This window comes from Danio rerio, chromosome 9 (genome assembly GCF_049306965.1).
Source record: "Danio rerio strain Tuebingen ecotype United States chromosome 9, GRCz12tu, whole genome shotgun sequence".
Lineage (NCBI taxonomy): Eukaryota > Metazoa > Chordata > Actinopteri > Cypriniformes > Danionidae > Danio > Danio rerio.
Window position 1 is genome coordinate 29,377,379 of NC_133184.1, and position 27,622 is coordinate 29,405,000.

The window sequence follows — 27,622 nt, forward strand, 5'->3', positions numbered from 1 at the left end:
TGCTCACCAAGGCTGCAATTATTTCATCATAAATACAAATTGTGAAATGTTGCACTATAAAATAACTGTTCAAAAGTAGTTTATCATTTAATTTATTCATTTATTCCAGTGATTTTAAAGATGAGATTTCAGCTTCATTAGTCCAGTCACATGATCCTTCAGAAATCACTAATATTAATTATTATTATATTTATTAATGGTAATAGTTATAAAATCAATAATGTCTGGAGTAATTATTTTATTTGAAACTAAATACAATAACAAAGCAGTTATTTAAAATTTTAATAAATATTTAACAATTACACCTTTTTTACATTTATAAATATAGCCTTGATGAACTGAATAGTTTTCCTTAAACATTTTAAAAATTACCGTAAATATATATACAGATTTATTAGCCCCCTTTTGTTTTTTGTTTTTTTCTTTTTAAAATATTTCCTAAATGATGTTTAACAAAGCAAAAAAATGTTGATATTTTGTCTGATAATATTTTTTCCTCTGAACAAAATCTTATTTGTTTTATTTTGGCTAGAATAAAAACATTTTTTTAACCATTTTAAGGTAAAAATTTATTAGCCTCTTAAGCTAATTGTTTTTCAGACTGTCTACAGAACAAACCATCATTATACAATAACTAGCCTAATTACCCTAACCTGCCTAGTTAACCTAATTACCCTAGTTAAGCCTTTAAATGTCACTTTAAGCTGTATAGAAGTGTCTTGAAGAATATCTAGTAAAATATTATTTACAGTCATCATGACAAAGATAAAATAAATCAGTTATTAGAGATGAGTTATTAAAACTATTATGTTTAGAAATGTGCTGAGAAAATCTGTTCTCTGTTAAATAGAAATTGGGGAAAAAAATAAACAGGGGTGTTAATAATTTAGGGGGACTAATAATTCTGAAATCAACTGTGTGTGTGTGTGTGTGTGTGTATACACACACACACACACACACACACACACGCACATTCAAATAGCGATTAACTTCTTTTTTTTTTTTGGTGGGGCCAGTGAAAATTTGGGCTGGGCAAGTAAAAATCAGAACCACTGGCCCGATTGGGCCCGTAGAAAAAATCCTTAGCGTTGAACTCTGTGAGCACTGCTTAGTTTAAACCCTCGCTATTGTAACGCATATAAATACATACACTAATATTTGCTGGTAGGAAAAATCTATTTGTTCACTTCTGTTATTTATACTTTAATGTGCATTTCAATTTTTTTCTTCCACTTAACTGCAAATTTGAATAAAAACTGGATAAAGAGCACACAAACATGCTGACAGTAATAGGTACTGTACACTGTTATGGGTCAATGATGCTAATATTCGGCACAAATCCATCAGTTTCTTAGGTTATTAGATTATTTTATAATTTCACCTCTCCTGCTGTGCATGAACTATGCTGTTGAATGTTCAGCGTATGAGGTGGCTAGGCTAACCTTGCTTCAATTTTGATCAAATTATTTTCTAATCAGTTGCTATTATGTTGTGAATATACCCCTGTAATGTATACTGCAGTCCTCTTTTGTCTGGCTTTCTCAGATATCTCACCTGTTTGCCAAAAATGACTAATTAAATCCTTGGGAATGTCTGACACCAGCACATACACACTGTAAGAGATGTGCCAGGCATGAAAGCTTGACAGGCGTAGCAACAGTAACTAAGGAGGGCGAGGCTTAGCGAAGGGTTATTCCAAGAATGTTGATATGGTTTCTTTCTTGCTTTACTATTTATTAACAATACACCAAAAAACTAAAAGGTTAAGGTAAATTCTTTAATAAATTCTAGTGTTTTTGAGTATTATACTTGTTGTATACTTGTATTATACTTATGTTTTAGGCTAGTATTATTTACGACTTGTTAATTAATGCTTCATAATACAGTAGTATTACCAATAGTGAACAGATAAAATAATACAAAGTGTAGTTTTACTACAGTAAAGGTGTAGTGATTTGTAGTATAAAATACCCTATATTGTAAAATACAGCACTGGGTAATTTGTTTATATTACACTTGTGTTACCATAGCAACTATAGTATTACCACAACTGATCAATTGAAGTTCTTTACTGTAGTAGGCTACTGTTCAAAACACAGTACATGCCAATATGCGTGTTCAGGGGCCCTGTGGCACAGCTTTCCTCAAAATGAAGAGGATGACATGGAAAATGTCCTCCACAATCTCATCAGTAAAGTGGAAGCCAGCAGACACTAGTTTACTTTATTTTAGCTGCCATGATAAAATGAGATTGATAGTGAGATTTATTTGAAGAGTGAATAGTACAGTAGGCTATAATACTTTATCAAGTGTTTCCTTATTTTTATCACAGTTACATTTCTGCTTGCATTAGTTTTTGTTTAAATGCTTTTAAAATAAAATGTATTCTTTACATCCAACATCTATTCCAGAGGTGCCTTATAGTGGTGTAAACCCCTTTACAAGGTGTGTTACCCCTGTGTAAACTCTAGCCACCCCTGTGGCCAACCCGATATGATTTTGCTGTTGACATTATTTATTTAAATCTACTTACATAAATGCAATACAATGCAATATTTCAATAAATAAATAGCAGCCACTAAATTATTGTGGATTGATTGGTGCCACTGACGTAGCTGGCCTCTTCTGGCCCCCCTTAAGCAAATTTTCAGGGGGGCACCACTGGTCTATTCTCTGTCTTTAAGTGTTTGAAACTGAAAATATCTCATCATATAAAACAACCAAAAATGTTATGGTTTATTAGATTAAACATTTAATATGTAAGTCTATTTTAGTATTTTGGTTATTGTTATTAAACAGTGCAGCAATATGAATCATATCAAAAAGCATGAAAGGAAGAGGGAACACGACACAAATTGTGAGTTTGCATATAATCTCTGAGAGCGCTCAAGAAAATTTGTGTGTGAGCAGTGCATATTTGAAAGCGAGAGAAAATTTGAGAACTCGCAATCAGTTTTGTCCACAAACAGAGGAAATCCGTGCACGAGCATCACACAAGGTAGAGAGCAAAGCTCTTCAACGTTATGTGAAGAAAACAACTTTATTGTTTGTATGAAGTAGCCTACTTCATTAACAATATGTGCTACCATTTTACATTGCTGCTAGACGGATTTGCAACTCCATCTCTTTAGCACACACCAGATTCAATTGACAAAATTCCAATTTCACTCAATTTAACTTTGCAGCATATACAGGAGTTGGTCTACTGCTACCACATTGAGGTTATGTAATTTTGGTTAATCACAAGTTGATCACCGAAGACATAACATAGCACAACTAAACTTAATGAATTAGACAGCAGTAGACCTGCAATTTCTGTGTGATGTGAGGCAAAATGGAGTCTTTTTTTGGTGGAACTCGTTCTTGTGCATTATGCTGTGGAGACGAGACGCAGCACTGTTCAGTACTTTTTCAGAAAATCGCATTTGTATTTTTATATATCTAAGCAATGTTCTTTAATAAAAAAAGGTTTGTTTAATTAATACAGATCTTACAACCATACCTAATCTGTATATATTTTATTTTTCTGTTAAAAAGACTCGAAAAGACTCGAAAATCAAACTGCAGGACTTTGGACTTGACTTGAGACTTGTTGCCTTTGACTCGGGACTTGACTCGGGACTTGCCTGTCTTGACTCGGGACTTGACTCGGGACTTGAGGGCAATGAATTGAGACTTACTTGTGACTTGCCAAACAATGACTTGGTCCCACCTCTGGTACACAGACACACACGCAGAGATAAATGGTCTAATAATACTTACTGACGCTAAAATTTTAAACAGTGAATTTAGTATTATATTCTGAATATTGTAGAGCTAAATACAGTAAAACTGGCTTTACAAGCTGGAAACTTTTTTAATGGTTAATAATTATAGCGTTTGATTTTGTAAAAGAAATACGAGTTAACCATTAAAATAATAATAAATCGGATCCTTTTATCTGAACATTGGGTGGTTGCAGCTCTGCTTATAACAAACACACGCAACTTAGAAGAAATGGAAAACTAATGGGAGATAACAGAAATGAGACAGAGTGAAGACATGATGCTAAGATAGGATCAGCAAGTGACTTATTACCGTGCGAGCCTGACCCTGTTAGATCTCCTTATCTCCCCTAACACCTCACCAATCAAAGAGATTTTCATAGATCAATTTTTTTGAGGGGGCTCAACGAGGGGGGACCTTGATGCGCTTGACCAATCTGATCAATACACTCTTCTATTCTAACACACAACTAAGCCACCCAAGCGTAAAAAAACAGTACAGGGTAAAAAGATTCAATTGCCAAACATCCACAACAGCCCCCTCAGTACACAGAGAGCACCGTGTGTCACAAAACCCATGTTTATAAAATCCTTTCAGGTATATACTAGTCCAGGAGGGAACATGGGAAATAAGAGTGTGTATAATGGCATGGTCTACACAGGGTTAGATGCTTCATCATTAGCCGTTCTTCTGCTTCATCCTCACCAATCCTCCTGATATGTATCCTAGCAACAGCTTTGCCTCCCTGACTGCCAGTTTGCTTTCAGCAGAGGTGAGGGTGAACACGTGCCATGCACTCTTTACCTGCCTTTCTATTCCTCTAACACTCATCGTTCACCTCTGGCACTGCTTGAAACCCTTTATCACTCTGTCTCTTTACTCCTGTTCTTTCCTCTCATCTGTCCATCACTCACTCAAACATAGGCTTTCTGTACGAAGGAATTTCCTCTTGCATGTCAGGTACAAGATGATCTTTGGAACCACATTTGTAGGAAGAGATCGCATGAAAGGAATGATGACGTTTAGGTTTATGGTTAACAAATACATTATTTGGGATGCTAATTTTGGCTTCATAGTAAATAAGAGAGGCTTGCCATGGAACGATAGCAATCTGAGTAGTAGCCAACCAGTTTGTTCTCGAAAGCATAAGTGAAATCTAAAACAGCAGGGTGGTTTATTATTGTCATTCATTCAGGAATTGGACTACAGGTTGCACCATATGGTTTTGGTTCAGTCAGACTGTGCTCTTACACATGCCAGGTTTGGTGCAGTTAAAAACTCTGGCACAATTGCTTTAGTATTTTTTTGAACAAGCGTAAACATAGCCATTTGACTACTGGTGTGCACCAAACATGCCAATTAAGACTACTTAAGAGTTTTTTCACACAAACTGGTTTGACTGAAATGTGAATGGAACATGCAAGAGCAGAATGCTAAACATTGGCCATTTGTCACTTTTTACAAAAGGTTTTCAATTTAGGTTAATATGAAATGCTGCCATTTTGCAACAGATTTTTAGTTGTTGTGTGCAATATAAACATTTCTGGCACTGAACTGACCATCCATTTTATAATTTTTAGAAAGTTCTATTAAAAACAGCAAAGGCTGAGCAAACAGCACACCTCAAACAGCCAATATGGTTGAAGTCTGCTTTAGCACGATTGTCCAATATCCCCTCTCCCCCAACAGGCTGCACTCATACTGCATATTTCTTTCCGAACCTGAGCACACTTACATCATCAATGATGCGACTGTTCAGTTTAACAGGAAGAGAAAGCTCTTCATTTATTTAATTTTAAACACTTTTGTACAACTGTAATGTTACTAACCACTTTCTTTGTTTTGGTAGTCTTTTTTCTTTCTGCAGTTAATGTAACTTGTATTTTATCTCTTATATTGATCTCCTGATTGTGCATTCATGTACATTCATGAATAAAAATAAATAAATAAAAAATAACAGGAAGAGAAGCGCTCTCGCTCAGCACAATGAAGAATGCTTTAGTTATATTGTTTTAGTTGTTTGGGATGCAGTGACACAAACAGTCAAATATTTTGCCCAACAGATTCACAGCTTTTGATGATCAAGTCATTATGCTGCACGTATTAGGCAATTTGCTGAAGGTGCAAATGAAGTGCAGCAAGGGGTTTGCGTCTTTAATAAACTAAAACAGTTTGCGTTCATTGAAAAGAAGAACGATTAATAAATCCATATGAAACAGTCCCTTAAAAGTCATGTTGTTTCTTAAGTTTTGGGCTCAGGCACACTACAACCAAAGCCCAAACGAACCATGCTCTGGTAAACCTCTTCAAACCGGGCCAGAGCCGACCAAAGAAGCAGTGACTGGGCCTGATTTAGAGCAAAATGTATCACCTAAAATGCATCATACATTTCTTTGAGTCTGGACCAAAAAATAATAACAATAAAACAAAACCAAAAACAAACAAACCCAATAGCCTAGTGGTTAGGTGGTGCTCACAGCGACCTAAGTTCAATTCCCAGCTTAAAGGGTTGAGCTGGGGTTGAGCTGTTGACAGTCGTATATGTGTCCCACACTGCTAAAAACACTATAAGGACACCTATATTTCACTAAAAAGTGTAAATTGGTTGTTTTTGCATTATTTCAAGCAAATTCGTACTTCCTGTTTGAAACGAATATTTGAAGCTGCGTCACGGTCATGACATAATAGCGTTGTATTCCAGCGTGCAGACTGGGCGTCTGTGCCAGAGTGAGTCTTATTACGTCTTACAGTGTGTTGCATTAATGCATGAGTAAGGTTTGGTTCACACCAATCAGCGCGCTCTATTGTGCAACTTCATTAATATTCATTTGTGTCACCGTGTTTACACCACAGAGACGCCACGTTGTGTTGGCAAAACAAGCGTGAAGTGTTGCTTTTATAGTTTGCTGCCATTAAGTTTCGTTTTCATTTTCTCTCTGTGAGAGCTCAGACTCACGTGTGGATTAACAGTGTACGCGACGCTCGACAACAATAACTTACGTGTCTAAGGAGGAACATTGTTTACCTGAGAGCTGTTCTCATCTGCAAATGCTGAAATCCGGATTCGCTTGTTGTCTTCTCTTCATAAAGACGCGGCTCTAGTTGCTGGTGATTGTCCTGTCTCTACAGATTTGGTAAGTGAGCCACCAGTGCTCTTTGTTTATTCAGTTTTTTGTATCGAATTAAGTTAACTATTGCACTGAGTGCAAACATGTTAGCACCGCATTTTGTGACCGGAATAACACACGCGGCTTTCTGACGCTACCTGCTGTATGCATCTAAGTTTTCGGGAAATGCGGAGGGTTTTTTTCTCTCATTCGCCGTGCGGTATCAAACATTGCATGAAAAATACACACTTAGAGCAGATCCTCGAATCAAATATCTCGTTTGTCGCGAGGGCCATGAATGAATTCCCTGAGCCAAACTGCAGTTAAAGTCCAACATTTAATAATTTGGCAAATAATTCGACTACAGATGTCCATGTAGGTTAAACACCATCACTTTCTCCTGTGTGTGAGTATTTTGACTGAAACTCGCGCGTGCCCAAATAGACACTCCCACACCATCCCACTTTAGTTCCTCCGACACTCCCCCCTAAACAGAGCTAGCCACGCCCACTTTTCTGACTTTTTCCAAAGTAGAGGTGTGAAAACACCCTGCTGAAACGAGGGGGTTTCATGGCCCTTTAAGGTTCTTTGCCGCCCCTTCCCCCCTTTCTACTCCCCAAACTTTCCTCTCTGTAAGCTCTACTGTCTTATCCCAATTTAAAGATGAAAATGAATTACAATTGCTGAGAAAGAAAAACAATTCTGAGAAGAATTTACATTGGGGAACCATACAGGTTCTAATTGTTGGCTTCGACTAAAAAAAAAAGTTTAATGAAAGTAATTTGTTTAGTATTCAAACTAAACAGTTGCACAATCTGGTTTTGTGTCACTGAAAAGAACAGACCGTTAAGAGTCATTCCTTAAGAATCAGACAGCACTGATCGCATTGTAGATTCAAGCATGAAGATAAGGCTGAGAATAGATGGAAAACAGTTCTTTCCTTGCACTGCACTAAACCAACTCTAATCTTACAATAAACATTAAGTGAACTTTTGCTTAATTAGTGAGTTCAGATAACAGAAAGGAGGCCACAAAATAGGGCTGCATGGTATTGGAATTTTTTTTCTCTGCGATATATATTGCGATATAATTTCACCCTAGCTCTATTTTCACAATAGCTCTATTTGAAAAATCATTACATTAATTGGGATGATTTTGTAGGGGAACGGAGGGTTCCGCAGTTTCTCCACAAATATGGTGCGTTTTGACCTGTGGTTTCTAGTGATCTATAATCCTAACTCGACATTGTATATGTTACAATTCGACTGCTGTGGACACACACATTGCGATACTGATGCTCAAGCGATATATTGTGCAGCTGTACCACAAAACGCTAAGGAGCAACTCAACACAGAAGAACTGCATTGATAATATAAACCAAAGTTCTCAAACAAGCCTCCTATAAAATATTAGGAATATTAAAAACATTTTATTACTGAAGTACTGCTTTAATATTTCTTAATAGTTGCTACACATTTATGTTAAAGCCCTCTGGTTTCCTTGTCTGCCAAGCTTTCAGTGCAAGTCCATTACTGTTATCATTTCCTGTTCGTTTATATACAATGAGGTTTGAAAATAATCCAGAATATTCTTTTTAATTGATGAAACCACATTAAAAGTTACATTTAGCCTCACTTAAGTATTCTTATTCAATTCCCAACAATAAGACTACATCCGTCCAAGAAAAACAAGAAAACAAGCAATTACCTGATTTCTCAGTGCACATAGTTCATTCAAAATTTCAGTCGCTCTATATACCTCCTCTAAAAATTCATATATCTTAGTCAGGATGGCCCAGGAAATGAAATGGTCATCATCATATCTATATTTCAGCTTTTGTATGGTGATGCAAAAAGTAATGATGGCACTAATAGGGTATTAATTCAGCAATAGAATTTATTTCATAATGCAGCGTTTTATCTGCATTACAACAAAGGTAACTAAATTCTTACAGGCCTTAGCTATAACTACAGTGTTTAGGGCTCAAAGCGACCAATCGGTAAAGACCTTAGGTTGGCATCAAGAAAACTAATTACACCCCTATGCAAGTTGTACAATTACTGAAAATTTTTTGGGGCAGTTTGGAATCTTTTTTTGTGAAACGATCGGTCGCATTTATAAATATACTGTATACACAAAACAGGAATGGAAACGTGCATTCGCCACTTCCCATGTGAAAATTGATGGGAGAAAGTGCACAGCTGTCAGTAAACTCTAAGTTGACATATTTACTTTAAATACTGACTTAATTGAACCATGTTAAATCATAATATAAGCCCTAATATTCTGACATTGACTTTTAGGAAGGTTTCTATGCACAGTTTTATAAATGAGAACCAATAATCCCATTTACCTTGTGAATTTAAAAGCTCAGCAAGGTTTCAAAGTAAAAACAACTACATAAACTTAACAGACGAAAGGTAATATCAGAAAAAAAAACATAGGCACTTTAAAGAATTTAAAAATGCATGTGAACATGTGCATAAAAAAAGACAACATCCATGTAGGCAAGTCCCTGTGTTAGGTCAGATGTTATTTAAAGACTGTGGATGTGTCTTTAGTGTTCAGAGCATTAGACTCTCCTTATGAATTTCCCTTCTGAACACGAACACAGATTAGATAAATTATACATGACTCAAGACTGCTGGAATGGACCCAAATAAATAAATACACACACACACACACACACACACACACACTATTCAGACATTGGTTTGTCTGGGTTCAGACCATGATAAAAGCTTAAACAGGAATGGCTAGCAGTTCTCAACATTCATCTCTGAAACCTTTATAACGCAAGTCACGTCAAGAGCAGCACTGTGTGTGTGTGCATGTGCGTACTTCAAGTACATAAATCAGCAGCTGTTGAAGTCAGAAATTTAAAACAGCAAGCACAGAAGCGGAAAGCATGATGGTGATGATGCCAATGCATTGTGCTCATCCTTACAGCCGCCTTCTATGACATTAAAGCTTACTTATGTTAAAGCTACGAAAATGGTTTTATTCCCTTTCCTGTCTGTCTGTCATTGTCTGTCTACAAACTGATGCAATTCAGCATCAGTCTCCAAGTGAGGTTCATTCAAGTGTTGTAAATCTATGCATTCAACTTTTTGACCTCTGCTGCCATCATGTGTCTGTATTCAGCTCTGCCACAGTGTGGAGATGGAGACTTGTCTGAAATTTAACACTTGCTTAACATTTACATAAAAACGTTAAGAAGTTATATCAGAGATCAAACACAGACCTTAATTTAAAACCTCTTTCCACTTCCTTAATGATGGTTAAGAGTCTTATTAATGATGATGACATGATTTGAGACTAGCTGGCCATGTTGAAATATGTTTATGCAGTGCTCAGCTTAATTGAGTACACCCCATTTTGAAAATGAATATTTGTATCTATTTCTCAGTGAATATAGGCAATGTATTTTTGTGCGTTTAAACAAACAAATTTATTAAACAGATATATTTATTCAAATAATAATTTAGACACCAAACATATTTAGAAATTAAAAGATAGTACAATTAAATTCAAGCAAAATATTGCAAAAATAAAAAATAAATAAAAATACAACCTACAAAATTTCAACTAATCTTAAAATTTTTAAGCTTCTCTTAATTTTTCCTCTTTTATTAAGTTTGTATTTAATATTTTTCTTTAACATATAAATTTGGGTGTACTAGCTTTTGGACCATTATTGTAAGTTATTTTGTTGGATAAGCTTCAGATTTGGCTTCAGTACTGACTAATCTAATGTATATGCACAAATATAATATTGTATAGCTTCCTATTAAAAATATGAATTTAAATTATAGATTTGTGAGGGGTGTACTTATGTGAGCACTGTATCTTCTCCATACATAGAAATTCTAGCAAGCTCTAGTAAAATAATTCTTGACTAATGGGCATTTTCTAATTGATTTGAACATCATGTTTATTGTTTAAACACTTTTGAACAACAATTATTTGTCAGATAGCTCCCTCACTTTCCCATAACCTTTAGAATCTCAGGAAATAAACTAAACAAAATTCTGGAGAAACAGTCAAAAAAGCAGCAGCATTTTGATTAATGCGACTGACTTTATGTGAAATTAGCATTCCATTTGATTTGACCAAGATCTTGCATGAACTTATGAATAATTATAATTATGTATTAAAAAGTGGTGTTGCCTGGGTAGAGGACTCAAGAAACAATTGAATTTGTTTGTTTTTGCATATAAGCTGGTTTAGTTAAACAGTATTTCTTTGTGAATAGAAAGTCTGAAAGAAGATCATTTTTAAAAATAAAAATTGGAATAATTTTAGATATTACTTTAACATTTTTTATTTAATAGCTCTAACAATATTTAATACTTTTAATATTACTAATTATTTTACTGGTATTGTTTTATTAATTTAAGTGTCTTTGAGTCCTTGCTAAGCAAAAGTATTAATTTCTTTCCAAAAAAAGTATTGATTCGTTCTGAGTCTACTATACCATATTGTCATTTGGCCAACTAATATATATACACAATAACTTTTTTTTACAAAGGCCCTTATCAGGGCCGGAGTGGGACTCTTTTTCAGCCCTGGAGTTTCAAGCCTTAGACCGGCCCACCTCAGTTCACGACTGACTATATTAAAATAAGGTCATTTCCAATTCAGTTTCTAATTACACTATCACGTCTTTTTTTTTTTTTTTTTTTTTTTTTGAGAAAACAGCTGCTTTAGAACTTTAAATGTTCAAAAACCCTAACAGTATTATATGTCTTAACAATAAAACTATAATTAAAAAAAAAAACATACTCAGACAAGAATCAAACCTGGGTCAGCGGCGTCGTAGTCTAACGTGCTAACCACTGGACCACAACAGTTGTATATGAAGAACTGACTCATCTGACTAATATCATCATTAACCTGTAGGCTGGTTATATATAAAAAGAGCAGAGCTGCGGTAAAATAATGAATAAGAAGACTGTAGTCAAGTAAGTAAATAAATTAATTTAAAAAGTGTGACTGCTGAGAGCAACAGATTCTGGAGCTAGGGACACCGGCCCTCGCGGCCAAAAAACGGACCGGCCCACCGGGAATTCTCCCGGTCCTCCCGATTAGCCAATCGGGGCCTGGCCCTTATGTATATCTTAAAGGGATAGTACACCCAAAAAATGTAATATTAACTCACCTTCAAGTGGTTCCAAATCATTATGAGTTTTTTTTTTTGTGCTGAACACAAAATAAGATATTTTGAAGAATGTTAGAAACTATTACCCACTGAAAGCAAGTAAGAAAGACAAGTATTATAGAAGTCAATGGTTTCTGGTTTCCAACATTTTTCGAAATAACTTCTTTTGTGTTTGGAACAAAAGAAGGGTGAATAAATTATAATCATTTTCACTTTTGAGTAAACTATCCCTTAAAGTATTGAAAACATGCCATCCAAAATAAGTCTTATTTTCTCATAGACTTCCAGTTTTCCACTCACCAGTCATCGGGTCAAACAGCTGATTGGCCTCAAGGTCAGTGAATGTGTTGGTGCAGCAGGGGCAGCGGAAGGAGGCTCTGTTAGTAGAGTCCCGTTCATCAGTCTCAATGCGTCTCCTCATGTGGTCCAGCTTGTACTTCACCACATTAACCAGCAGTCTGTAATTAATAAAATAGTAGTTGTGTCGCGTTGTCTTCCCATCAGGTGCCGTCTCCACACGCATACGACATTTGACAAACTTGTCGGCTTTGAGCGTGTTCAGAACCGAGCGCAGCTGCTTGCGGTCAAATTTGAGCAACTCCAGCATGTCCTCTTCACGTACACAGGGGTTTCGGATCAGCACGTCCAGAGCGAGAGCATGCTCAATGCCATAAAAACCCCGCACAACCTGCTTGGCCAGCCGTTTGAGAGAGGCAGGCACCTCTGTGAGCAGCTCAGGTTCAGTCATGATGAAGGATAGGGAATGAGGAAAAACTAAAAGAAAGAGGGATTGAGAGAGCAGCAGATGAAGAGATATTTCAGGACCAAGAATGTGCTGTCATAAAGGGTCAGTTTGTCTTTTATGCAAGACAGTGAAGAGTTGAACTTTAGGTTTCTTGGAGGAAGGTCTGTGAAAAGTAAAAAAACAGAAAATTTCTGAAAAATCACCTGCTTACCATATTTTATCCATGACATACAGAAGAAAAGATTAGTAGTTAATACTTACATTTACAAAACCAACATGAAAATAAAAAGCCATCAACCTTTTGATTTGATTGATGGATTGATTTATTTTTGCAACCCCTGGGGTGTTTATTTTATATTAAAAACACAGCACATTGATTTTATGGGACCAGGTTAAACTTTCTGACACCTTTACAGCACTCACCTACATCAAAAATATGACAATGAAAACAACAATGAAACTTATTTAACTTAACTTATAAAATCATTTTGTGTGTGTGTGTATATATATATATATATATATATATATATATATATATATATATATATATATAGGAATACTTTTAACTGTCAAACTGTAATATAGCGCCTTAAATCCCTCATTTAATAAACAACATCATAATTCGGTTGTTTGTTAATAACTGATGCTTTCAAGAGTCATTCTAGGGCTGGGCTGATAAACAATATCATATCAAATCGCAATAAAATTTGTCAATAACAATGATGAGCTCTGGACGTTTTTACTTTAATTGATCTAAGAGCCAATCACACAGCAGAAATGTAAACAATGGGAATGTAAAAGTGTGTGGTTATTAGAGATATTTTGCCATTGCTTTGGCATATGTTAGGCCTGTTAATGGTTTAATAAAGCTTTTAATTTTTGTGGCTTCAGTCATTGTTGGGGGTAAACCTCTCTTTTAAATTTGAAAGCATTAGCAACTTCTATTGAAATATATATATCGTTATCATTCAATATGGAAAATAATTATTAAGATTGCATTTTTGCCATATCACCCAGCCCTAGGTCATTTTCAATAGTATTTCTACAATCTTTTTTTTTAAATAACTAGATAATTTTACCTTAAAGGGCACCTATCATAAAAATCATCTTTTGTGAGCTGTTTGGACACAACTGTAAGTAAAGTGTGTCCACAGTCATATTGGAGTGATATAAAGACAATAGGTCTCTTTTTCTATTTCCTGATGTTGAAATAGCATCCAAATCCATCCCATTTTAAGACCCACTGCACTGTGATGTAGGAGCGCAGTTTTCCTGCCCACTGAACTGATTGACAGCCTCATATTAACATGTCATCGCAGTAACGAGTAAAATCATATCAACAAGATATCAACAAGAAGACTACACGCAAGCGATTTTACCGTCTTTATAACCACAGCCCCAGGTCAGTACAATTAAAAAAAGAAGACCTTTCAATCCGTTTGTGGATGTTAAATCAGGTTTATTTTGTACATTAACATAATGGATGTCCATAAAGCAGGGGATATTAATGTGTATCCTCCTGTCACATTTACGTGCAAAAACAGTGCAAAGTTAAATGCGCGCACTGTGTGTGTAGGCATGGGCCGGAATAAGATTCTGATTTTATAACCTTGGAAAAAATATCACTGTTTCACGATATTGTAATTATTCCTCCAAAATAAATTATTTTTAAATGTCTGGGACACAACAACTTTTGCCCCTATTGAACACAATAGATTTATTTTATATATATATATATATATATATATATATATATATATATATATATATATATATATATATATTAGACCAGTAGCTTTTAGTGTAGAGGTTCCTTTTTTGCTGGAGATTCTGTTGCCCTAAAAAAACTAACTAAAGTAATCGTGAAAAAAAAACAAAAAAACATACACATACCTTAGAAACTGTATAACTGAAAACATTACGGTTTTAAAACTTTTACTATTCACAACTGTTTATCGTCCCATCCCTGTGTGTGTGTGTGTCTGTGTAAACTTTCTAACAACATTGTGTGCGACTCATCATAGAAAGGCTTGAATTAACTCCACAACAAATACATCAAATAATCATTGGGAGATTTCTTACTGAAGTATTTCTCACAAACTTTACGGGAGATCTTTTTGTCACTGTGCTGTTTATCTGTCGCAGCCGAGGCAGAGATTGAGGCACACTCCGACAGGCACGAGGGAACGGTGGGCAGGGTGAATTGGCATTAAGGGCGCAGGCCACAAAAACAGCTACATTGTGTTCAAAGCAGAAAATTCCAAACTTCTAAAGGTATAATAAATAATCTGAGAGGTGTTTTGAGCTGAAACTTTACAGACCCATTCTGGAGACACAAAAGACTTATCTTAAATCTTGATTAAGGGGTAAAATAGGTGCCATTTAAAGGAATATCAGCTGAAGTCAAAACAGCAATGTTCAATTTGTCACTGAAATCTTTGTAAGGTTAGAAATGTCAGAAAGATTAGTTAAAGGTCTAAGATGCACCATGCAGAAACCATTATGGAAAACATATCAATCAGAATTTTTTTTACCGTGTTAACAGCAGTCATTCAGGTTAACATGGAGTTTAAACACGTAAATAAAAGGAGCTCATTTAAGAACGATGTCTAAGGGTTAATTACTTTAGAAACGAAGATAAGTTTATGTTGTCTTAAATTTGTACTTCAGTTACACGCAAAAAGTATGAAATAAATACGCTCAACGAAAATAATACAAAGCAATGTGAGAGTACAGATGACTACTCACCAGTTTCATGTATCTGGAGAGTTTAATGTAAGATTAACGCGATGATTCGGTATTTTGAGAAATGCTGTTAACGTTACATTCACACGTTTAGCAAAATAAACAACATGAAAACTGAATGAGATAAAATACAGTTCAAACCTTTAATTTTCCTCCTGTTTAGATCAGAGCAAGTTTCCTAGTTCAGCATCACGCTAACGTTTAGCGGAAATGACGTCCAGGATGTTGCTGAAAAGTCTATATACAATTCAAAACGCTTTACCAAAATATGTTGTGCATTAACCATTTTAAAATAATACATTTAGTCAGTATTTATAAAATCTTATTTTTATATCAAACTAAAAAAGTAAATAACAACTACTTGTTAAAAGTAATGTGATGCTGTGTACAATAAAAATCCCTTTAATTGTCTTTGGAACAATCCTACGGTACAAGTACCGACACTCGGCATGTAAAGTACACATGTTTATATGTTTGAATGAACGTATTTTGCTTAGACTTGTAAGGTTTAATTGTAAAAGCTTTTGTCATAGACGAAAGGAAGCCGCTTCCGCTGTGCTGCTTCCTTGTTGTTCACAGTGAAGACTACACGTGTGTCCAGAGAGTGATGCCAGTAAACAGAAAAAGAGAACAAGGAAAAGATGCTGCCGTGAGTCTGCCAGTGTTTAAATTCAGTTTATGTTGGTTGTAACAGGATAGGCTCAGTGCCATTAACTTTAGGAATCATGTCATTGAAATGTATTTTCGCCACTTAAAAACTGTCAAAAGTATCCCGTATTATGGTTCTCTGGCGTAGTTTAGTAGTGGTACTGCATAATAAAAATACTAAATTATATAATATATGATGACAATATGTGAACTGGAGTGTGAGGTGTCTAGGGGCCAAAGGCAGGGGCGGGATTTAACCAATAAATAAGGTAAACAGTCACTTAATCCCCCAGAGAATCTGGGAGCCCCCGATAAATGTATGGAAGCATAAATTATACCTACAAATTATGTAACATAGTTTACTATCATATGTTGGTGAAGGTCTAACAAATTTTAACGTCATTATTGCATGCAAAATTGTCCCCCGCCCCTAATCAGAGCAGTTTATTCAGGTAACAAAAAATTTAGTTTTAAAAATTAAATAGTTGATTTATTGTTTTAAATTGTGAATTTATTTTAAGAAAACAAATAATTTATAGTGTAGAGATTGTATTAAAATATAAAGTATTAAAGCAAAGGGCAGCACGGTGGCGCAGTGGGTAGCACAATCGCCTCACAACAAGAAGGTTGCTGGTTTGAGCCTCGGCTGGGTCAGTTAGCATTTCTGTGTGGAGTTTGCATGTTCTCCTCGTGTTGGCATGGGTTTCCTCCGGTCACTCCGGTTTACCCCACAAGTCCATAAACCTCTAGTACAGGTGAATTGGGTAAGCTAAATTGTCCGTATTTTATGTGTGTGATTGAGTGTGTATGGATGTTTTACAGTGATGGGTTGCGGCTGGAAGAGCATGCGCTGGCGGTTCATTCCATTGTGGCAACCCCAGATTAATAAAGCCACTAAGCTGAAAACAAAATGAATGAATGAATTAAAGGAGATTGAGTGATGTAAGAAAAGAACAGCAAAGTAATTACATATTATATTGATATTACTGCAACTGACTGCTGGGGTGCAATTGACTGCTGGGGTGCAACTGACTGTTGGGCCCCATGGCTGAAATTGCTAAGGGCTCCCAAATCAAAAACCCCTGCCTTCGAAGCCAGTAAATGGAAAGAAAAAAAAGTAAGTGGAAATGTTTTTCTTACAACAAGGAGTTACCAATTTATCAGCAATAATGATTTAAAATATAAACAAATATAGGATAGTAAATAATTTTCATTAAATATTACTATATCAGGGTTCATACAAATTTGTACTACATACATTTTAAGAAAACAAATCATTTATAGTATAGAGATTGTTTTAAAATATAATTTATAAAAGAGTATCGAGTGATATAAGAAAAGGACAGCAAAATAAATAAATAAATGAATATACACAGGGTGCATACTACTACAACTAATATATATATATAGTATATAACAATTAATAAGGTGAAAGAGATAAATAACAAATTGGATAAAAACATTAACCCAATAATTAAAAACAAATTCATATTTGATTTAAAATATTATAAAAATTAAAAAATGGCTAAATGAAATAAATATTTTGAATTATATTAAATATATAATTTTCAACTGGAATAAAGTGATTAATAAAAAATTATTAAAATAAGTAAACAAATGTGTCTATGCATGCCAAAAAAAGTACTATAACGACTAGGAAAAAATGTTGAAAACCTTGTAAAAATAATAAATTAATAACAATTCAGACTAGACATGGGCTGGTATAAGATTCTGACGGTATGATAACCTTGGATAAAATAATGTCATGGTTTCATGGTTTAACGGTATTGTGATTACCACTTTAATATATGGTCTTTTAAATGTCGGGGTAAAAAAACAAAAACTTTTTGCCCCTTTGTACACAATATATTTTATTTTGAGAAACATTTAAAATATTTTGGAGCAGTAAACATGTCAGGCTAAATAATTAAAATGAATCATTGACTTCTGCTGTCTTCATTAGTTTCAAAAACACTGATTTCATTACAATTTAAGACAGCATCTTTAAAGATCTTTTCTGCTGGAGATACTGTTGTGCTACAAAACCAAAAATTAAAAATTAAAAATCTTACATATACCATAGGAACAGTAGCAGAGAAGTGTTGTCAGTTTTAAAACCTTGACTTTTTCAAACCACGGTATACTTCAAAACGGTTATCATCCCATGCCTAATTCAGACCTATTTATAATATACATTTTAGATAAATGAAACGCGCTAAACCTAAAGGGTTAGATCACCAAACAAAAAAAGCCAAATGCTGTCATCATCTCACACTTGTGTGCTTCCAAGCTGTGACATTCTTTATGAAATACCTTTTTTCCTTTTACATTCACCCTCAGGTACAAGGGACAAATGACAGCAGTGTGGTCAGTAAGGTGTCAGCAGCGGCACAGGGCTACTTCCATGATGATTTCCTCAAGCATTTTGTGTGCAAGATGTCAAGAAGAGCTCCACTCATTAATAGGTAAAAGTTTGGGAAAGTTCAGGCTGTTTTGATAATTATATTGTCATACAAGAGAGCTTATATCTATGATGTGTGTATATTTCTTTGTCAGAGGTTATTATGTGCGCTGGAAGGCAGTCGATCACTGTGTGAAGCAGTTTCTCCATGCAACAAAATCCTGCTCCAGGAGACAGGTAGGAAGAAATGTCCTTGTTTAGTGTTTGAGAGTTCTTCTGAAAGTGTGGAGAATGAAAGATTTGATCATTTCCTTATCTTAATGTCAGATTCTGTCACTGGGAGCGGGGTTTGACTCGCTGTTTTTCCGGCTGCGTGCAGAAGGAGCCCTTGGAGGTGTCACTGTTTTTGAAGTTGACTTTCCAGAAGTTGCCCGTCGCAAAGCTGCCTTGATCAATAGCAATGCTTGCCTGAAGGACTTGTTGCCAGATTGGGAGACTGTCCTAAATAAGCAGACAAGTAAGACATTCACATATTATTAATAGATTAAATGAACAATAAGATTTTTGTCATGACTGAAAAAAGACAAAAAGGGACTTTCAAATATCAAAAGTGTAAATTAGGCCTTTTTGTGTATGTTTGGACTGTGGGAAAAACCAGAACACCCAGTGGAAACCCAACAAACACGGTGAGAACATGCAAACTCCACAAAGAAATGCCAACTGACTTAGCTGGGACTCGAACCAGCGACCTTTTTGCTGTGAGGCGACAGTGGTAACCACTGAGCCACCATGTTGCCAAAACTTATCATCACCAATATTAGTACTTGTTGATGGTTTGATGTTTTCCTTTTTTATTTACCTCCATCTATGTATTTATTTATTTTTAATGATTGTTATTATTTTCTATGTTTATTTTTAGTCATATATATTTTTTAGTTTGTTAAATAATTAGTTAATCTATTTGCTATTATTATTTAGGTTTTGTACTTTTGGACTATAACCCATAACACATTTTTTTAAAATCATATTTCTGGAAACTTTAATTCAACATGTCAACAAAAAAAATAACATAATACAATCTTCTAAAAGGTAGCAACCAAACAATTACTAATTAATTTGAAATGTCTATATTTTGTCACTGTTTTTTACCAATTTGTCAGCAATAATTATTTAAAATATAAACAAATATAATGTAATAAATAATTTTTATTAAACATTACAATATCTGGGTTCATACACATTTGGACTACTAAAATTCCAGGACTTTTCCAAAACTTTCAGGTAAATATTTATGACCTAATGTGTCTTGCAATGTCTACAAATGTAGTAAATAAGAAAAAAGAAATGTATCATCATATTTATTACAGCATATCAAAAAATAAGTATGTAGTTTCTATTTATTTTTATATTGGTAAAATAGTTTTAGAAAGTATCTTGCTTAAAATATTTTAGAAAATATTTGGTTTGTGTTTTTACAAGACTTATATGATTAGTACAAATCTATATACTGTAGTAGTATGTAGAATAGACTTTAATGTAGAATAGTAGTGTGCAGATTTAGTATGCAGATGCACTTACATTTTATGTTTGTGGCTCTGTACATACATGTTTGTTGTATCATGGTTTTATTCATTTATTTTTATTTAAAACCCTAACCAGGGATGAAGGCAGCAAATTAGCTTCATGTCATATGCTCCATGTATGTGACATTGGTTGTCTATGTATTATCCCTGTTAAATAAAAACAAATAAAAAAAATCAGCCTTTAGCACACTCAATATCTTAACTCTGTAGTTTGAGATTGTTTCTGTACACGACACTCAATGTAGCTTGAATTACAGGCATTTGAAGAGACAGACAGCGCAACTGTATTACAAATTAACCCAATATTATCATCTCAAATAAATTTGAGTACATAAATATTTTTTTAAACCAACTTCCATGACTTTTCCAAAATATTTTGGGTTTATTTTATGTTTTTAAAACTTTTCCAGGCCTGAAAAATTAATTCACTCATTTTCTTGTCAGCTTAGTCCCTTTATTAATCTGGGGTCGCCACAATGGAATGAACCGGCAACTTATCCAGCAAGTTTTTATGCAGCGGATGCCCTTCCAGCCGCAACCCATCTCTGGGAAACATCCACACATACATTCACACACACTCATACACTATGGACAATTTAGCCTACCTAATTCACCTGTACCACATGTCTTTGGACTGTGGGGGAAACCGGAGCACCCGGAGAAAACCCACGCGAAGGCAGGGAGAACATGCAAACTCCACACAGAAACGCCAACTGAACCGAGGTTCGAACCAGCGACCTCGCAACCTTCTTGCTGTGAGGCGACAGCACTACCTACTGCGCCACTGCCTCGCCGGCCTGGAAAATGCTTTTTTCAAAATTCCATGACTTTTCCTGATTTTCCAGCACCATAGAAACCCTTCAGTATATAAACTGTATTATTCATAAGAAAAATATTAGCAATTTCTAGTGAAATCCTCCAAGTCTGTCTGTGTTTCCAAAACATGCTATGTGTTAGAACAATGACCGTGTGTTTCCTATCCATATATAGATGCTGTGTTTATCAGCAGTGGTCATTATAATCTGATTGGTGCGGATGTCAGGAAGGAGCAGGAGGTGGAGGCAAGTCTGAGCGCAGCTGGACTGCAGTGGGACAATCCTACACTCATCCTGTCAGAGGTGGTGCTGACTTACATGGAGACGCAATGGTGAGGATGTGAATTCAGTGTGGGACAACACTGAGCCTTGGTAATCATTCTGCAGTCTGCTTGTTATCCTGATGTCATTGTCTTTTTGATTATCTAATTGTTTCCCTTTTTTGTTCTACTGTACTATAAAAGAAGGCCATACTAAAAGCTGCAGCAATGTTTGGCACTTTTCGAGGTTATTAAATAAAACAGCATGCTTCTATTTGTAGCCTGAGGTACATTTCTCTATTTATGGATATGACAATTCACTTATGTACTGTGCTACTAATGATCGACCCGACAGATCAAATATAGTCCTGTTATGATTCTGTGTGAGACAGGATTCATGTGCTTGCTCATTAAATGAATCCTGAACAAAATACTGCAGCTTTCACTGTTTTGAAAACAGTTTAGTGTATTTTTATCACTTTGTGTTTTGTCTTTTTTTCTCTAGGTCGGATGCTGTGATTGGCTGGGCTGCCAGGCTCCTCCCACAGTCTATGTTCGTGATGTATGAACAGATCCACCCAGATGACCCATTTGGCAGAGTCATGCAGAGCCACTTCCTTAAGCTCAACTCTAAAATTCATTCTCTACAACAATATCCAGACAATGTGGCTCAAACCCAGAGATTCATACAGGAAGTAAGTCTTGTATTAAGATTTCATGGCCTTTTTTTTAAATTTAAAGTAATTAAATTAATATTAATGTTTTAATGAAACAGAATAAGTGGGATGTCATTGAAATGAGTTAGTTAGAAATAGTATATTGACGATAATGTCTATTCGGCTATGTGTATTCATATAGTTGGCTCTCTCTCTCTCTCTCTCTCTCTCTCTCTATATATATATATATATATATATTGAATTGTTACACTCCGTTTATTTTTTAATTTCTGTTAAATGGAGAGTTTTTTTTTTTCAACAAATTTCTAAACATAATAGGTTAAATCACTCCATTTCTAATAACTGATTTATTTTTTCTTTGCCATGAAGAGTAAATACTATTTTACTAGATAATTTTCAAGGCACTTCTATACAGCTTAAAGTGACATTTAAAGGCTTAACTGGGTTAATTAAGATAACTAGGCAGGTTAGGGTAATTAGGCAAGTTATTGTATAACAATGGTTTGTTCTGTAGACTATTGGAAATAAATTTGGCTTAAAGGGGCTAATAATTTTGTCATTAAAATGATGTTTAAAAAAAAAAATATCTGCTTTTATTCTTGCCGAAACAGACATACTGTAAAAATTTTCTTGCTCTGTTAATATATATATATATATATATATATATATATATATATATATATATATATATATATATATATATATATATATATATATATATATATATATGTATATATATATATATAAAGAGACATTATTTTAGTAAAGATGCACTTAATCAAAAGTGAAAGATTTTATTTTACTTTTTAATTTTTTTTTTTATACTGTATTTATTTTCTCTTCATTAAAACTGGTTTATAGTTTCCACACACATATTAAGCAGCAATGTATTTGCAACATTGATAGTTTAAATAAACATCCAGGTTTGTACAGTTATGGAAAACCTGGAAAAGTCATGGAATTTAAAAAAAAAACAGGAAACTCACAAAGTTTTGGAAAAGTCATGGAAATTAGCATAAATGTCTGTATACTTGAATTAGGGCTGCGTAATATTGGGAAAATCTGACGTTACGGTATTTAGTATTTCTGTGATATATATATTGCGATGTGAATACACTTTCACCAGTTGATTTAACAGATTTATTTGGCTTGATTGGGGGGATTTTGTTGAGTGAATCTCAAATAATATATAACAAATAAATTACAAGCATAGATAAATAAAATATAGTCAAGATAAAAGCGAATTATAGTTTTCAGGGATTGACTATTCAGACACAGATATTGAATAATCAACACTGCATTGTTCGTTATTGTAAATTATTTAATCTTTTTTACAGTTACGAAAAAATTCTTGTGGCTAAATGTTTTAAAATTTGAAATATTGAAATGTTCACACAGGCCTTAAAGTTTACAGTTTACACAAAAAACAAAATTTACTCACTATTTACTCACACTTCACTTGTTTCAATACAATAAGAGTTATTAAATTATATATTTTTGTGTTCACTGAAAAAAGAAAACTCATAAATGTTTGAATTAAGTGAAGGGTGTAATGAAAATAGCAAGTCATTTTGGGGTGAGCTTGCTTAAGATGATAAACTTTTACTCCATTATGATTAAACTCTATATTAAACTATAATCCCAACATTGCATATCCTGTAATGTGACTATTGCGAATGCACACATTGCAATATCGATGCTGAAGCGATATATTGTACAGCCCTAACTTGAATATAGGTAAGTTGTCTTTACTTCTTTTCTGTCCTCGGCCAAAATCTTGCTCTCACATTGTTAGTGCTGTAAGCATAATCAAAAAAAATTTACTTAGATTTAAAAACACATTTAAACAAAAGAGATTGTTGCGGTTTCTACGATATGCTGCAATAAATTTGAGCATCATTGTATTTCTTATTATTTACCATGTATATGTACACACTACATAAAACATTTCTTATTATATAATTTATCAACATTTATCTCAGATTAACAGATCATTATTTGCCACAGGGCTGGGAAAAATGTCACTGTCTGGACATGAACCAGTTTTATTTTGATCTTCTTCCTGAAGATGAGAGGCAGAGAATCGAAAATCTGGAGCCGTTTGATGAGTTTGAGGTGAGCAAATGAACTCATTCTCAGAAACAACAACAAAAATGTCGGAATGATCTCAGCATGACCACTGAGTCTGACCAAATGACATGTTTATCTTTACTAGGAATGGCATCAGAAATGTTCTCATTACTTCATCCTTACTGCCTCCAAAGGCTCTGTGACCAGGCAAGCTCTTCTCACGCTACCAAATAGTAAGTATAAACACCTACATTACATATTTGACTAGGGAAGGTGGCGTGATAAATCAAGATGCATGCGCTCTTTTCCTAGCATCCTCCATTCCCCAAATGACTCCTCAATGGAACACACATCCTCCTCTGGTCGTTCAGCCCATGTGTGGATCACCGTCTGTGGAGGCTCTTGGTATGGCATCTGCCCTTCTGACCCCTGAAATCATCCTTCTCACTGGAGGCTTTGGAAGAAATGGAAGAGACACTGCAGCAAGGGTCCTGATCAAAGAGAAGTGTGGCTGGAAAAGTGCCTGTGTAGAAGTACATGGAGATAAAGGTGATTATCAATGGTTGGAAGCTAAAAAAAATCACAGCCAAAAGGAGCCAAAATATTAAAATAATATTAGCTTATTGAAATCTATTATTGTTCATACCTGCTTATTGTAATTTTTCAAAATAACCAGTTTGAGCGGTTTATAAGTGATAAGGCAATACCTGGCATTTGCTGTTCTCAGTGGTGAGTCTTTATCAGACGTTGACTTCTGTCCCTGGTGGTGGAGTCGTTCTTTTCGGAGGCCGATCTTCTCCACTTAGTCCATCAGGCAGTGTCGTTTTGGTGACCGCTGACCTTGCTGATGAAGTACAACTTTCATTCACGAACATAGTTTGTACTGGCACTGGTCCAAAGCCACGATGGCGACACACATCTACTTTAATATGCTACAACGGTGAGATTTTTCACTCTAAATATTTTGTGCAATATAAGAGGCAAGCAATAACGTCTTGTTCATGTGTAATTTCAGACAAGACCTTTCTGTTTGTGTTTGGAGGACGTTCTGAAAAGGATCCGATTCTAGGAGATGCACATTTCCTGTGTTTGGAAGACAAGCACTGGACTGAGGCATGTATTAAAACACATTGAAAACATACAATTTGATGGTGAGTTTGTTCAGAGTGGTTGCAAAACTACTTCTTTAAAGCATTATGTCAAAATATAAAACACCCTTTTTAGCTTTGCATTTGCATACTATAACTAGGCACCATCCCTTGGCCTACCCCCAAACCTAACCTTAACCTTTTTAAGTTTATGCATACTGTAAAATATAGAGCTGATTTATACATTTGGCAGATGCTCTTTATCTGTCTGCGCCAATAGTCTAGTGCGATATAAAGCACCAAGGTGCTCACGGTGACCTGAGTTCGATTCCTGGCTCAAGGTCCTTTGCCGATCCTTCCCCCATCTCTGCTCCCCACATTTCCTGTCTGTAAAATCTCTACTTTCCTATACCAATAAAGGTGAAAATTCCTAAAGAAAAGAAAAGGATGCTCTTTATCTTAATTCCATTGCCGTTGATGGTATACATTTTTTATTAGTTCATGCATATGTTAACTTAGCTGGAAATTGGACATTTATTTTAATGTTGCAAGCATCATGCTACATCTATTAGGATTTCAGAAAATATGTTTTAAACAACATAACATAAAAATATTGTTTGAAATAAAGAATTCATTCCCAAATGCATGAATGAACTTCATATCTAAATGTTGAAAATAATGTGAGCAAAAAAAGAGCCTTAACAATCTAATAGTAGTGCATGTCCCATAAAAGAGACCTTCTGAGGGTGCAAAAATGGTCCTGTGTATATTCTGAAATAGCCATCACATCTCAAGAGTGACTGTTATATCATCTTTTTTTGTGCTTCCATCAGATTACAGTTGTTGGTGCTGGTCCGGAAGCCCGCCACTCCCATTCAGCTTGTCCCTATGGAGGGGGGCTTGTGATATTTGGAGGTTTGGGGGAAGGAGGCAAACCTCTGGGGGATGCCCTTTATCTAAGACCCACATCATCAGGTTTCTGCTGGGAGATGAAAGATTTACATCCACCTCCAGTGCCCAGGTTCAAAACACTCACTTCCTGTCTATATTTATTGGAAGTATTTATTGATTTCATCGGTGTTATTTGATTTAATATTTTGTTTTTTGTTTTTTTAAACCCAATCTTTAGAGTTTACTGGTCCAACTTTTTTTTTTTTTTTTTTTTTTTTTAGCAAACTCAAATATATACTTGCGGATTCACTTTTTTTTTGCTCTGACTTTTAAGACTTGACACTAGGGCTGCACAGTATATTGTTTCAGCATCGGTATTGCAATGTGCACACTTGCAATAGTCACATTGTAAAGATACACAATGTCCAATCTGAATTATAGTTGACCAGGAGCTACAGAACTATATTTAATTAATAACTGTATTTATGTGGAATTTATTGATTTATGCAAAAAAACTTAATTAGAATTTATGTCTTGTTTCCAGCCCAAATATCTACATTTGAAAGCAAAAACAAGATTATTTCACTTACCCCACTGGCAAATAGTTTCCTTAAAACAAGCAAAAATCTCTTTATTTTTCACGTATTTCTTCTAAATGTGAAACCTAAACAATAGAAAGAAGACAAAACACATTTTTTACTCCCTATAAATCATCAAATGGAGATATTTAATCCATATTTTGAAACTGTGTAACAATATTTTTCATAGAAAACTAAAATATTGCAAGATCAGACTTTTCCAATATTGTTCACTCCTACTTTTCAAGACTTTATTTTGGAATGGGAAATGTAAGGAATGCATCATAAAAAAGATATGTGCCACCTCTATGTGATGAAAATCCTCTATTTTTAGATACTCTCACTCAGCTCATGTAATTAATGAGAAGCTGGTTGTGGTTGGTGGAGTCTGGCTTCAGGCTGATGGAGTACCAGGAGTTTCTATAGTAAATCTCAACACTGGAAGCTGTGTGGAGATCCAGCTGGATACTGTAAGTTACTCTAGCACTGGCTAATGGTTTATTATAAAATTATCCATATTGGTTTTAAAATGTTTATGGCTTGGAGTTAGAATGTTTTTTTTTCTTTTTATGTTTATGTAAAAAAAATATAAACTATAAACAAAAATATTACTGTTATGGTATTTTATTTAATTTGAACCAGTGTTTAGTCTTATAGGAACTTCATGAAGGAATTAGATCTTTTAGTTATATTAGAAATTAGATTTTTGAATATATATATATATATATATATATATATATATATATATATATATATATATATATATATATATATATATATATATATTCAGTTGAAGTCAGAATTATTAACCCCCCTTTGAATTTCTTTTTCTTTTTTAAATATTTCCCAAATGATGTTTGACAGAGCAAGAAAATTTTCACAGTATGTCTGATAATATTTTTTCTTCTGGGAAAAGTCTTATTTGTTTTATTTTTGAGTAGAATAAAAGCAGTTTTTAATTTAAACCTAGTTAAGCATTTAAATTTCACTTAAAGCTGTATAGAAGTGTCTTAAAAAATATCTAGTCAAATATTATTTACTCTTATCATGGCAAAGATTAAATAAATCAGTTATTAAACCTATTATGT

General features: G+C 34.5%; 2 protein-coding genes across 7 annotated transcripts in view; one reads left to right on the top strand and one right to left on the bottom strand.

The window, feature by feature from the left end:
- The window catches only part of gtf2e1 (general transcription factor IIE, polypeptide 1, alpha), a 28,442-nt gene extending 12,704 nt beyond the window's left edge, over window positions 1–15,738 (bottom strand). Inside the window, exons 1-2 of one of the 4 annotated variants that reach the window (XM_073912158.1) lie at window positions 15,665–15,738; window positions 12,334–12,807 (exon numbers count right to left, since the gene is read on the bottom strand). In XM_073912158.1, coding sequence (XP_073768259.1) covers window positions 12,334–12,781 — 448 coding nt within the window. In that variant the 5' untranslated portion in view covers window positions 12,782–12,807; window positions 15,665–15,738. 4 annotated transcript variants of the gene reach the window in all.
- A 12-nt stretch (window positions 15,739–15,750) lies between these two features.
- lcmt2 (leucine carboxyl methyltransferase 2) overlaps window positions 15,751–27,622 on the top strand; it is a 14,195-nt gene continuing 2,323 nt past the window's right edge. Inside the window, exons 1-14 of one of the 3 annotated variants that reach the window (XM_073911434.1) lie at window positions 15,751–15,974; window positions 16,057–16,172; window positions 18,512–18,636; window positions 18,728–18,809; window positions 18,900–19,089; window positions 21,146–21,302; window positions 21,736–21,925; window positions 23,915–24,022; window positions 24,123–24,210; window positions 24,290–24,526; window positions 24,705–24,917; window positions 24,993–25,090; window positions 25,899–26,086; window positions 26,869–27,004. In XM_073911434.1, the coding sequence (XP_073767535.1) occupies window positions 15,902–15,974; window positions 16,057–16,172; window positions 18,512–18,636; window positions 18,728–18,809; window positions 18,900–19,089; window positions 21,146–21,302; window positions 21,736–21,925; window positions 23,915–24,022; window positions 24,123–24,210; window positions 24,290–24,526; window positions 24,705–24,917; window positions 24,993–25,090; window positions 25,899–26,086; window positions 26,869–27,004 (2,001 nt within the window). In that variant the 5' untranslated portion in view covers window positions 15,751–15,901. Of the gene's footprint in view, window positions 15,975–16,056; window positions 16,173–18,511; window positions 18,637–18,727; window positions 18,810–18,899; window positions 19,090–21,145; window positions 21,303–21,735; window positions 21,926–23,914; window positions 24,023–24,122; window positions 24,211–24,289; window positions 24,527–24,704; window positions 24,918–24,992; window positions 25,091–25,898; window positions 26,087–26,868; window positions 27,005–27,622 lie in introns of those variants that run through there. The other 2 variants (XM_073911435.1, NM_001128557.1) reach the window with 2 other exon arrangements.